Below are 13,290 nucleotides of genomic sequence, written 5' to 3' on the forward strand. Positions count from 1 at the left end.
TAAGGTTTTGGATCTGATTTTTCTTTTGTCTTCAATTACCATTTTTTTCTCTTCTGTCATAAAATGTTTTGTTTAAATAAAATGTGCTGGATGAGGTACATAAAAAGAGATTATCTTAGAGCGGCTCTGGAGGGATGGGAGACTATAATTCTTCAATATATTTTCTTCTAAAGGGGAATTGTTTTACTCAGAGCTTCAGAAACCAAGATAATCTGTTATAAAACTTACTATATTTGGTTATATATCATAATAATTTTCTCATATGTTAATGAAACCTGAGGGTTTTTTTCCATTTAGGTATATGAGGTGAGTTTTTAATTATAAAATGAGACATTTAATTTATAGGAGTCAAGTATAGGGTTTAAATTTTCTCTGTGATAGAAGGCAAAGGGAGAAAGGCTCTGAACTCAGAGCCAGAGGCCTGCATTCCAGTTCTGGCTCTTCCACTAGCACATTTTATTAATCAAGTCACTCCACCCAGTTGGTTGTCAGTGAGTAGCAAAGGTTGAACTAGGTTGGATTTTTAATTTCTGTGGCTTGAGGGCTACAGAGGTTGAAGAAAGTGAGGAAGAGAAAGCCAAAGGGGTACTGCTCACAAATGTGTAAAAACACCCACTTTAACCTGGGCCCATATATTTTATATAGGAATTCTACGTGAGATTTCATTTGAAACAAGAGTGCTGAATTTATCCTCAATAAATAATAAAAAAATATAAATCTGCTCTGTTAGATTTATCTCCAGTTCCCCTGCAGTTCTGAGATTTACGATACCTGTATTCCTTACCCTCATTACTAGGTACCACAGTGAGGGGCAGTCGGGCTTGTGAATCAGACCTGTGTTCTAGCCCAAGCAGTGGCACTAGTTACTTGAGCAAGTGATAGCCTCTTAGTTTGACTAACTGTTCTTTACAAAATCTTCCTGTTTTATAATCTGTGGTTCCAGGCTACTATGGGCCCAGGTTTTTTGTTGTTGTTGTTTTTGTTGTTGTTTGTAGTAGAACTACAGATATTAAAGTGGAACTTTTTTTAAACAAGGATAATTGGTAAAGTTCAGTATTGATAATAATACATGACTCCCATGGGCACCAAGGTTGTCTGTAATCTTCATAGAGAATAAGAGCTGAGGCTGGGTGCAGTGGCTCATGCCTGTAATCCCAGCACTTTGAGAGGCCAAGGTGTGTGGATCACTTGAGATCAGGAGTTCGAGACCAGCCTGGCTAACATGGTGAAACCCCGTCTCTACTGAAAATATAAAAAAATTATCTGGGTTTGGTGGTGCGTGCCTGTAATTCCAGCTACTCGGGAGGCTGAGACAGAAGAATAGCTTGAATCCGGGAGGTGGAGGTTGCACCGAGCCAAGATTGCACCACTGCATTCCAGCCTGGGTGACAGAGCAAGACTCAGTCTCCCTTCCCCCCACCCCCGGCAAAAAAAAAGAAAAGCTGATTCAGCTTTCAATTTTTAGCTACTCTAATATAGAAGAATATTAGTATAGTTAATCTAAAAATAGACTTGTTTTTAAAGATATTTTAAGTTTTACTCTTATTAAAGTCCATTACATGTTTTGGGAAAGCAGATTTGTCTTTATGATGACTGCTTAGGTTTTATATGAAAATCAGTTTACACTTCCATACATACAAGCTAAACACCTCAGGCAAAAGGTGGCTTGGAAATTCACAGAATAAGTGGTTCATGTATGAATCACTGAAGGAGATATGTACTTATTAACATTTCATGGTTCAAAATATCCTCAATTTCAAGGACTATTGCAGAGTACACTGAATTTCATATGTTGATGTATGTATTGTGACTACTATACAAATTCTGTTAAACAAATGATTCAATTTTATTAAATTATACATAACATAGCTATTAGGTGACAGTATTAAGTTTTTCTAAGTTTTTATTTTTTTTTTCATTGAAGAGAATAATTGCCATTCCCATTTCCCACCTCCACCAACCAAATAATGTATCACTGGCTCTTCACAAAGTTATGACTTGGGAAAATGCTGAAAGGAATGGTAATATAAGATAAAGTGGGCTAGGCATGGTGGCTCACACCTGTAATCCCAGAACTTTGAGAAGCCAAGGTGGGTGGATCACCTGAGGTCAGGAGCTCAAAACCAGCCTGGACAACATGATGAAACCCCATCTCTACAAAACTACAAAAATTAGCTAGGCATGATGGCTGGTACCTGTAATCCCAGCTGCTCAGGAGGCTGAGGGGGGAGAATCACTTGAACCTGGAAGGCGGAGGTTGCCTTGAGCCGAGATTGCACCATTGCACTCCAGCCTGGGTGACAGAGCAAGACTCCATATCAATTTAAAAAAAAAAAAAAAAGGCAAGGCGATTCATTAAGTAAAAATGAACATATAGCTGGAGCTGAGGTAAGTATCTAAGTATTTTCAGCAAATAGAGCCCCCCCAAATTTCCATAGAGAGTTGGGTCAGCATTTACATCTTAGGGGTAGAAGCAGAGGAAGAAATGTCCCAAATTTCCAAACTCAAACTTCCTGAGGTTAGAATTCTTTTCCAGGCTGCTCTGATACTTAGGAGTAGGAAGTGTCATTTGCCTAGCCTAGGGTTTCTCAACTTCAACACTGCTGGCATTAGGACTGGATAATTTTTTGTTGTGTGGGCTGTCCTGTGCATTGTAGGATATTTAGCAGCATCCTTGGCCTCTACCCATTAGAGGGAATAACAACTCCTTCCAGGGATTGGCTGATGCCCCCAGCCGAGGCAGAATAGCTCGCACTTGAGAACTCCTTCCTTAAAGGACTGGTTTGTATGCTTAGCTGCATTTCACCTTACTATTTGTGGAACACAGAACCTGACTTCTATTTAAGTGTGTTTCATACTTCCTTCTGAAGTGTGTTCCAAGTGACCAATTTATGATGAACTTTTATAACATGGCTCATTTATAAATGGGGAATATGTAGTTTTGTCTGTGTTCTCACTCCAGATACAGTATACAGTAATGAGAGATTGAAGATGATATGCAGGAAAAACGCAGTTGTAACTTGTCAAACGCACATTATAGATGAAGTTGTGTATCTCCTTTTTGCATTGGTTTTTGTCTTTTGTTGTTTTCAAAATACCACTTCATTTATGTTTGGCGTCAATGATTATTGCGGTTTTGTATCTTTTCATTAAGAAGGAGCAATAAACTAGTAAATATTAGTATAAAAGCTCATATTGAATATTAGTTATTTAGTTTTATAAAACCTATCTGATAACATGGGTGAGGTAAGCAAAAGTCTTTTTTTAATATTTGAAGAGATTTATTCTGAGTCAAATATGAGTGATCATGGCCCATGACACAGCCCTCAGGAGGTCCTAAGAAAAATGTGCCCAAGGTGGTCGGGGTGCACCTTGGTTTTATATACTTTAGGGAGACGTGAGACTTCAATCAAATACATTTAAGAAATACATTGGTTTGGTCAAGACGGGACAACTTGAAGCGGGGCTTCTAGCTTACAGGTAGATTTTTAAAAATTTTCTGGTGCCAAAATCTGAGTCCCAATAAAATGGTTCTGAATCTCAGAATCTTAGGCGAAGATGACATTGGACAGTTCCCGTTTATGAAAATTATTGCAGATCTTGTAAAGAATCTTGCCTGTGAGTCAGAAAGAAAATGGCCCTGGTTTGGACTCTTCCTCTAATTAGCTCTGTGACTTGGGAAAATCACTTCACCTCTCTTGGTTTATAGACTCATCTGTCGAATCTAGAAGGATGGATTAGATGGCCTTCCAGAACTGTGCCAGCTATAATGTAGTGTCAGATTTTTTTTTTAATGTTTGTAAACTATGAAATTAAAATTATTTTTTTGAGTTGTAAATCTCTTACAGTGAGACCTAAAGGAAGAAGACAGGCTAGAAGAGGAATAAAGTATAAATTTCATTCAAAGATGACTGAAAATAAACTGATCTATTAAATCAAGCTGTGTGTTAAATAAAGAGGAAAGAAGTACCCATTCTGTGCTAAAAATTACTAGCCATATACTGTAAGAAGTGATTGTTATGGGTAACCAGATTTGCTCTCAACAGCTCTGCAGGATGAGTATTTAAAAGTTAAAAAGCACAGATTGTGCCTCTGACAATACTGGAACTGAAAACCAAACTATCAGTATCTTTTTTTTTTTTTTTTTTTTTGAGACGGAGTCTCGCTCTTTCGCCCAGGCCGGAGTGCCGTGGCACTGTCTGGGCTCACTGCAAGCTCCGCCTCCCGGGTTCACGCCATTCTCCTGCCTCAGTCTCCCTAGTAGCTGGGACTACAGGCGCCCGCCACCGCGCCCGGCTAATTTTTTGTATTTTTAGTAGAGACAGGGTTTCACCGTGTTAGCCAGGATGGTCTCGATCTCCAGACCTCGTGATCCGCCCGCCTCGGCCTCCCAAAGTGCTGGGATTACAGGCGTGAGCCACCGCGCCCGGCCGTCAGTATCTTTTTTACTTTTTTTTAGCTTCTACTTTATATAGACAGATTAAAGACATCAAGTTATGAGTTATGTGAAAGAAATCTCATGGTTGGTCATCTCTATAAAACCATTTACTTGGATCTGGTTAGTTCAGTTCGTGAATTCTTTAAACACAATAGATAGAAATAGATTTTCAAATAGCATTGTCGTTTTTATTATGTAAATCCAGCTCATTCTCTCAGCAAATACAGTGTCGTATCTCTGTGTATTTTATTAATAAAATAGAGATTTTTAGATGTTCTCCAGCCAATTCTGCAGCCAAATATGGAGAAAAGTAGTATTCCATTCTAATTCCTGAAATAATTACTTCATCTCCTACAGTACCAAATATATTTTCATAGTTTTCAGTTAATATGCAGAGTTTCAAATGTTGTCATTTGTCTTAAAATAGCTACTTTTCACATTTAGCTATAATACTTGAAAATCATTCAGAACACTGACCAGAATAATAATAAATAACTTCTTTCCTGAATACTTTTATGATTTTCTTACTTTTAATTGCTTTGCTAAATTACAGATATAATATCTGATACTTCTAACCATTTTGAGATTGATTGTTAATGAAAGGGATATAGGGAAAGGAAAACTCATCTGGAAGTTGATCTCTAAAAGGCAGTTATTTAATTATACCAGATATATTGTCAGATTTCTGCATTCTCTTCTTTCAGTGATGATAGGCCCCTCAGGATGATCATTAATTTTTGGCTATTGGCTTCTTTCTTTTACATGCAGACTGAGACTTAAAGATTTAAACAGCAGTGTTAGAATGCAAAACCAAAAGATACTACTGTCTTAGAAGTATTAGGGCAAAGTCACAAAGCTTTCCCAAGCTTCAGTATTCTTTATATAAAGTGGAAATAATAGTTCTTTTTTTTTTTTTTTAAGAATACTTTGGAGGATGTCTAAAATGAGAATTATGTTCATGCCAAATTTAAAAATCATTGCTAAATAATAGGATTTGACAAAATTATCTTACCATCTTTGTTTCCATTAGGTAAAATTGCAGTAATTGGATCTATAAAGATTTAAAGAATAGAACTTAGTCGTCTTATTTACTTTTCTATGTTATTAATAAGGTCAAAGGAAAGCAATATTTTGAGAAAGAAGATTCAAAGATAAAGTAAGGAAGAGAAAAAAATAGGATTAATTTCCAAAATAATGCAAATTATTGTGCTCTGATAATTCAGTTGGAATTTAAACTCCCTACTTAGTGACTCCCTACTTAGTGAAATAGATGCTTTCTTTTTCATAAGCAAAACTGAGAGCTAATTTTTTCTCTCTCTAATAGGGCACATACTTCATAGCTGTGTTAATTCAAAAACATTTAAATAACAGGGTGGCAGTACTCAGTAAGAAACCAGTGTGGCTTTGGCTATATTTTGTTGCTTCTAAGTCCTTTTCCAAATATTATCATTAACTATACTCTTTATGCTATTTAATCTGCTTATCCTAATTTCCCTATGCTACTCCTTGAACTGGTAGATATACCCACTCAGTAAGAAAGCAAATAAAAATAAAATAGTTTGAGTCTTACTCTGGTGATCTCTCTATCTTGCATGAAGCTTTCTTTATATGTAAATTGTATTCCTCCCCTATTCCAAACCATTATTTTTTCTGTCTCTAGATGTAAGGTTCTTAACAGTGTTGGAGATTTCATCAGATGGGGACAGACAGCTGGTGAACATTCTTTGGCTCTTCAACCCCTTTTCTTTATTCTACCAAAACACTTTTCCATGACAAATACCTAGAAACATTTAGAAGCCCAAATGTTCAAGAAAATTGTCATTATAATGCTTGCTTTTCTGTATGTTTTTACCACATTGTGTCAAGCCATTTGATGAGATGATCTTGCTATTATTTGGAAATAGCTTCCTTTTCTAGAATAAAATTCAATTCTAATCTTACCACTACAAACGATGTTTTTCTATTACCAAGGATCAAAAGAGTTTTAATAGTATCCCTGCCTTTTTCTTTTCTTTTCCCTTCCCTTTGCCTCCCTCTGTTGTAAAAGTTGACGTGTGAATTCCAGGGCAGCTTAAGAGAGATATTGTTAAAATAGGGACCATACAATTTTTTTTACTTAAGAAACTTGGAGCCATTTTGAACATATAAAATCACTACTCTTTGCATATAGGAGGAAGAAGGCACCTACGATCAAACTCTGGAGTTCCGTAGGGGAGGTGATGGCCAGCCAAGACGATCCACTCGGCCAACCCAACAGTTTTACCAACCACCCCGGGCTCGGAACTAATAGGAAAAGGTAAACTTAACATTGTGAAGTGGTTTTCATATAAAGAAAGATGAAATTCATGTTAAGCATATAAGTCCAATTAGTGATTTTTTTTTCTTTGAGACGAAGTTTCACTCTTGTTGCCCAGGCTGGAGTGCAGTGGCGTGATCTCGGCTCACTGTAACTTCTGCCTGCCAGGTTCAAGCGATTCTCCTGCCTCAGCTTCCCGAGTAGCTGGGATTACAGGCATCCACCACCATGCCCAGCTGATTTTTTTTTTTTTTTTTTTTTTTTTTTTGTATTTTTAGTAGCAATGGGGTTTCACCATGTTGGCCAGGCTGGTCTTGAACTCCTGAGCTCAGGTAATCCACCTGCCTTGGCCTCCCAAAGTGCTGGGATTACAGGAGTGAGCCACCATGCCTTTTAATGTGGCTACTAGAAAATTTAAAATTACATATGTCTTGTGATATTTCTGCTGGGCAGTACTGTCCTAGAATGTGATACATCTTTATCTTCCTCAGAGTTCCTTCCCTGGTTAAAAATTAGTTCTGCCATCCTAAGTGAAGAAATTTTTTTCATCTGTTCTAACCCTCAGCTTCTCATGTAGTAGTAGTCTGCCTAGAGTGGAAGTCTAATGCTAATTGACTTCTGAATTACTGTAGCCAGCCAATGTAGCACCTTTTTCCTTTTATCACTGGCTTGTTTTGTGTCCCTAATGCAAGGTCATCAAGTAAACAGTCCTGACCTACTGTCCATAGTGTCACAGAAGAGCTACTTCTTGACTCTAGGTATTTTTCTTACGGCATGGAATAACTGGTTTGTCATTTAGTGCCCATGTCTGCTTTTAAGCAGAATCAAAAGAATATGTAAGGACTTTGGCAACTTTGTGTTGTATAAGACAGAACTTGTACTTATAAAATAAGCTCAGTGTGCTTATAATTAAAGCAATTTTAAAGGTGAATGAAAACTGAGAATTCTCTCTTAGCTTTGCCATATATGACAAACCCACAGCTAGACTCATACTGAACAGGGGAAAAACTGCAAGCCTTTCCTCTAAGATCTGGAACAAGACAAAGATGTCCATTTTTACCACTTGTATTCAACATAGTTGAATAAAATAGAAGTACTAGCTAGAGCAATTAAACAAGAGAAAGAAATAAAGAACATCCAAATTGGAAAGGAAGAGTCAAATTATTCTTGTTTGCAGAGGATATGATCTTATATTTAGAAAAACCTAGAGTTTACCAAAAAAACTATTAAAACTGACAAACAAATTCAGTAAAGTTGCAGGATACAAAATCAACATACAAAAATGCTACTATTTCTATATGTCAACCGCAATTGTTTTTTTTTCCCCCCTTTTCTTCTTCTTTTTTGAGACAGAGTCTGGCTCTGTCACTCAGGCTGGAGTGCAGTGGCACCATCTGAGCTCACTCCAGCCTCTGCCTTCTGGGCTCAAGACGTCCTGCCATCTCAGCCTCCCTAGTAGCTGGGACCACAAGTGCACACCACCATGCCTAGCTGATTTTTGTATTTTTTGTGGAGATGGGGTTTTGCCATGTTGCCCAGGTTGGTCTCAAACTCCTGAGCTCAAGCAATCTGCCTGCCTCAGCCTCCCAAAGTGCTGGGATTAAAGGCATGAGAGCCACTGTGCCCGGCCTCAACAGCAAACAATCTGAAAAGGAAACCAAGAAAGTAATCCCAATTAAAATAGCTACAAATACAATAAAACACCTAGGAATAAATTTAACCAAAGAAGTGAAAGATCTCTACAATGAAAACTGTAAAACATTGATAAAAGAAATTGAAGAGGACACACCAAAAAACTGAAAAGATACTCCATGTTCATGGATTAGAAGAATCGATAGTGTTAAAATGACAGTACTACCCAAAGCAATCTACAGATTTAATGAAGTCTCTATTAAAATACTAAGGACATCCTTCATATGAATAGAAAAAATAATTCTAAAATTTATATGGAACCACGAAAGTCCCAGAAAAGCCAAAGTTATCCTGAGCATAAAGAAGAAAGCTGGAGGCATCAGACTACCTAATTTCAGATTATACTACAAAGCCGTAGTAAACAAAATAGCATAGTACTGACATAAAAACAAACAGACCAATGGAACAGAATGGAGAACCCAGAAATAAAGCTCTATATTTACAGCCAACTCATTTTTGACATAGGTGCCAAGAACATACATTGGAGAGATGATAGTCTCTCCAATAAATGAACCTGGGAAAACTGGATATCCGTATATGGATGAATGAAACTAGATTCCTACTCTCATCATAAGCAAAAATCAAAATGGATTAAATACTTAAATCTAAGACTTGAAACTATGACACTCGTAGATGACAACACTGGAGAAACAGTCTGGGACATTGGTCTGGGCAAAAACTTTTTGGGTAAGACCTCAAAAGCACAGGCAACCAAAGCAAAAATGAACAAATGGAATAACATCAGTTAAAAAGATCCTGCATAGCAAAGGAAACAGTCAACAAAGTTAAGAGACCACCCACAGAATGGGAGAAGATATTTTCAAACTATCCATCTGACAAGCGCTTAATAACCAGAATATATAAGCTCAAACAACTCAAGAAAAAAAATAATAATCTGATTTTTTAAATGGGCAAAAGACTTGAATAGGCATTTCTCAATAGAAGACATACAGATGGCCAACAGGTATATGAAAAAATACTCAACATCATTAATCATCAGAGAAATGCAAATCAAATACAATGAGATATCACCTTACCTCAGTTAAAATGACTTTTATCCAAAAGAAAGGCAGTAATGAATGCTAGCAAGGATGTGGAGAAAGGAGAACCCTTTTACATTGTTGGTGGAGATGTAAATTAGCACAGCCACTATGGAGAAGAGTAAGTTGGTTCCTAAAAAAACTGAAAATAGAACCACCATATGATCCAGCAATTCCACTACTGTGTATTTATCCAAAGGAAAGGAAATCAGGGTGTTTTATTTCTTTTTAATTGCTTCAAACAAAGTTTTAAATTGTGGTCAAAGATTGTCAATGCCCTCATTGCTGGAAGGCAGCCATTGTTTAATAGTGGACTCAATTTCTTCAGGGCTGTTGAAGGCAGGTAGGATCTAGCAGAGCTAGAAGTAGAGAGGAGGCAGTGAACATGAATAAGGGTGCAGCCAGATGAGGGGAACTCTTAGTCCCCTTGACCCTTCTTTAGTTTCTTTCATATATTTTATATACTAGGGTTCCATGGGAAATTTCCTTTGAAAAATAATATATTGCTTAAAACTAAATTGTAAACCATTACCGTATGGTAACTGTAGCTTATCCATATCAAATAACAATGCACACAGTTCCTAATCAACTTAAACATCACAATTTTAGTGGTTTTCTATGTTCCCTGAGTTAAAACTTCCATCTTGACAAAATGCTTGCTTTGGATTGTACTGTTAACAGGAAATATATGATGCAGATATTTTGGATTCCTGACATTGATAAAAAAAAATTGGTGGGGGACAGTGCCATGATGGTATCATTTTAAAACTCTCACTACAAAATTCACCCTAAAAAATAAGACATGTAATCTTGTTTGAAGAAAATTTTACTTAGTTTTGCATTGTAATTCAAGCATATGTTATGAAAGACTATGAAGTAGAATGAAATATCTCTTTGACATACTATCTTTGAATGGGAGGTTCAAAAATAATAATGTTCTGCTCTTGTTACATAATGGAATATATTCTTGAGATAAAAGATATTTGTTTCCTCATTCCTGGTTTGTATTAACTTAAACATCTAAAAAAAGATAAACATTGTAGCCAGCCATTTGACTTCCAGCAAATATAAGCATGAATTCTAATATATGCTGAAATTTTCTAAGGTTTTGTTATCTGAAATTATCAAGGTAGTGAAAAACACTTAAGGTGCTTTCTATTATCACTTTTAAAAAACATAATTTCACAGTCATAGGTTTTCTTTTTATGTTTTGAGTACTTCACTAGGTGATGAATGACACATGGTAGCTGTTCAGTAAGTGTTTATTAAATCAGTATGTTTTGATAAAGTTTTATATTGTAATTTGCACATTCTTTGATTATCCTAAAACTTTTTTTCAAGGCCCCCACAGATCCCCTTCCCCCAACCCTCTACACACTTATACTTCCTCATTGTGGTGAGAGAATTGGATTCCACTTGAGCCGAATACTAAGGACATCTTCAATGACAGAGCAGGAGATACCTAGGAATCAGGGCTAGGTGAGAGAAGGTCTTGGGGAGCATGTGGAAAAATAGGCCCAAGTCTGAGAAAAAGTGGTGACAAGTCAGATATGAGACTTTAGGGGAGATAGAGCCCAAAACTCCAAACTTCTAGTTCCTGGACACTGTCATAACTGTTAAGACAGCTTGGAAATATGAGCAGATATAAAATAGAGAAATTATACACAGTTCTTTAGTCCAACCAAAACTTTGTGCGTTTGGAGAGGTTTCTGACATGAGTGGAGTCCTAGGAACTAGATACTAATTAGTAGGAGCAGCCCTTAGACATGAAGTTTAAGCTTCACATTCCTGGTGGGGTGGAGTCCTCTGAAGACACTGTATAGGCAGAGGAAAGTTTAAACGAGGGAAGCAGAGTCCATAGCAAGTGGCTCTCAGTGGCTACAATAGAGAATATGAACCAAAACAATGGGTGTTAGAAATATTTTTCGGCGATGAAAACAGCATGGCTTCAAATACATAAGAGTTTGAATTTGTTGTGTTTGATGCTGTCATGAACTTTTGATTAAGAGAGTGATATGATCAAAATTAAGCTTAGGAAATATTGCAGATGGATGTAGGATGGATTATAGCACCAGGAGGGAAAGAATCTAAGAAGCTATTGCACTGGTCCATTCAAACATTGGTTAGAGTTGCATGTCCTGCTGTGAAAAGAGAGATGGCAGAGACCTGTGCAGGAAGCCTTTGTAAGACAGATCAGCAGGAAGCTCCTGCTGCCATGGAGGTCAAGGCTCAATGTGTAAAGCAGTTAAATAAACGCTGACTCACTTGGAACTTCCAGTTTCTTCTTTGTTTGATGAAAGAATGGTATTCCCAGTTTCACGTGTTAGTCAGAAACCTTAAAACCAATAGCTAAGCATAGACTACTACATAGGTACTGTAAACTTATTTTCAAAGTCCTGGTTTTTAACACCATTTTTAACTACTAAAAGATATATTTTTAAATGCTGAAATTTTTTTTGACAATCTGGTCCAGCATCAATGTCAGGAAAATGATCACTATAAAGATAACTGTTACAGAACTCCATGATGCCAGCAGAACAGGCAGCAGGTGAGGATTATAGTACCCGACGCTCTTTATTTTCTAAGCAGGAGACTGTTTACTTCCCAAGACTTACGAGCTGTTTGTATGCAGCCGCAGGAACTCCACTAGTCCCTGCCTAAGCACGCTGTCATGCATGAGGCTAAAATAGGCCTGGAGCATACAAGTCTTCTCTCGCCATTTATCTCAGCTCTTTCTCTTGTCACCACCCAAAGTAGTTTTAACTAGAGTGGTGCCTAATAAATGTGGGGAGCAGGCAGGGGGAGGTGACAGACCAAAATAAATCACCTGTGTGGAGCAACTCAATTCAGAGGCGTTCACAGAAGAACTGGAGGCGGTTAGGATAGGGAAAGACGTGGTTCATTGGCAGACTGCATCTGTTTTTGGTAATCCTCTGTTACAAACAGTTCAGTTAATCCAAATTCCTGAAATCAACATGCCAGCAATAAATGGTATAACAGTGGCAGAGATGTACTTTAACAAAGTCTAAAAAAAAAATTTATTTTCAAAAAAATTTTGCTTTTTTCTTTCATATTGCTTTATAAAGATTATGTTTACAAATTAGTATCCAAAATTCTAGTCAAGATCTATTTATACAAACACTTCACATTTACAGATAAGTTTCAGCAGAAATGTATCTTGACAAAGTATGGAAAAGTTAATTTGAGGCTTCACTTTCATTTTCTTCATTTCTTTTTAAAGTAGACTCTTTGTGAAGAAACGAGCCAGTGACTGAAACATCCTGGTGGAAACCTGTTGACAGACCTTCCACTTTCTCTTCAGAATAAGTAGCAGCTGTGGTGGATATTATTATTTGAAGAAAGAAAAAGCAGATTTTAGGGTGGAAAAAACAGTCAACTCACACAAAGAATGGGAAAAAATACTGAGTTAAATTAAGCAAATACCTTTTACAAGTGAAAGGAAGAATTTTTCTTCTGCCGTCAATAAAACCATTGTGCTATTATTGTTTTACTGTGTGTTTTATTTGCCTGATGTTATCTTTCTTGTTCATCTGGTATTAACCCCATACTAATTGCCTTGCTATAGAATAGCAATTTCAGCATACTGAAGCCTCCCCCTATAATTACAGAATAAACTGACACAGCTTGCCGCATTTCTTAAAAAAACAGCCTGAAGCCAAATAGCAGTTCTTAGTATGGTAATACCTGCTAAATATGACGGCAAAAAGTATTTAAAACTTGAATATGTTGTTTATAACACTCAGGTAGCTTTTCCAAATGTAATTCAATTTTAAAAAACAGGTATTCCCTTCCTCATAAAATGT

At 36.8% G+C, this 13,290-nt stretch overlaps 1 protein-coding gene across 14 annotated transcripts in view; it reads left to right on the top strand.

Moving 5' to 3' along the window:
- The window catches only part of TDRD3 (tudor domain containing 3), a 178,929-nt gene extending 165,960 nt beyond the window's left edge, over positions 1–12,969 (top strand). For 7 of the 14 annotated variants that reach the window (XM_063792184.1, XM_063792182.1, XM_509806.7 and 4 more), the window contains 2 exons: positions 6,609–6,734; positions 12,711–12,969. In XM_063792184.1, the coding sequence (XP_063648254.1) occupies positions 6,609–6,725 (117 nt within the window). In that variant the 3' untranslated portion in view covers positions 6,726–6,734; positions 12,711–12,969. Of the gene's footprint in view, positions 1–6,608; positions 6,735–12,707 lie in introns of all 14 variants that reach the window. The other 7 variants (XM_009427025.5, XM_054665352.2, XM_009427024.4 and 4 more) reach the window with 1 other exon arrangement.
- The last annotated feature ends 321 nt before the right edge of the window (positions 12,970–13,290 follow it).

The sequence above is a fragment of the Pan troglodytes genome, chromosome 14, assembly GCF_028858775.2.
Source record: "Pan troglodytes isolate AG18354 chromosome 14, NHGRI_mPanTro3-v2.0_pri, whole genome shotgun sequence".
NCBI lineage: Eukaryota > Metazoa > Chordata > Mammalia > Primates > Hominidae > Pan > Pan troglodytes.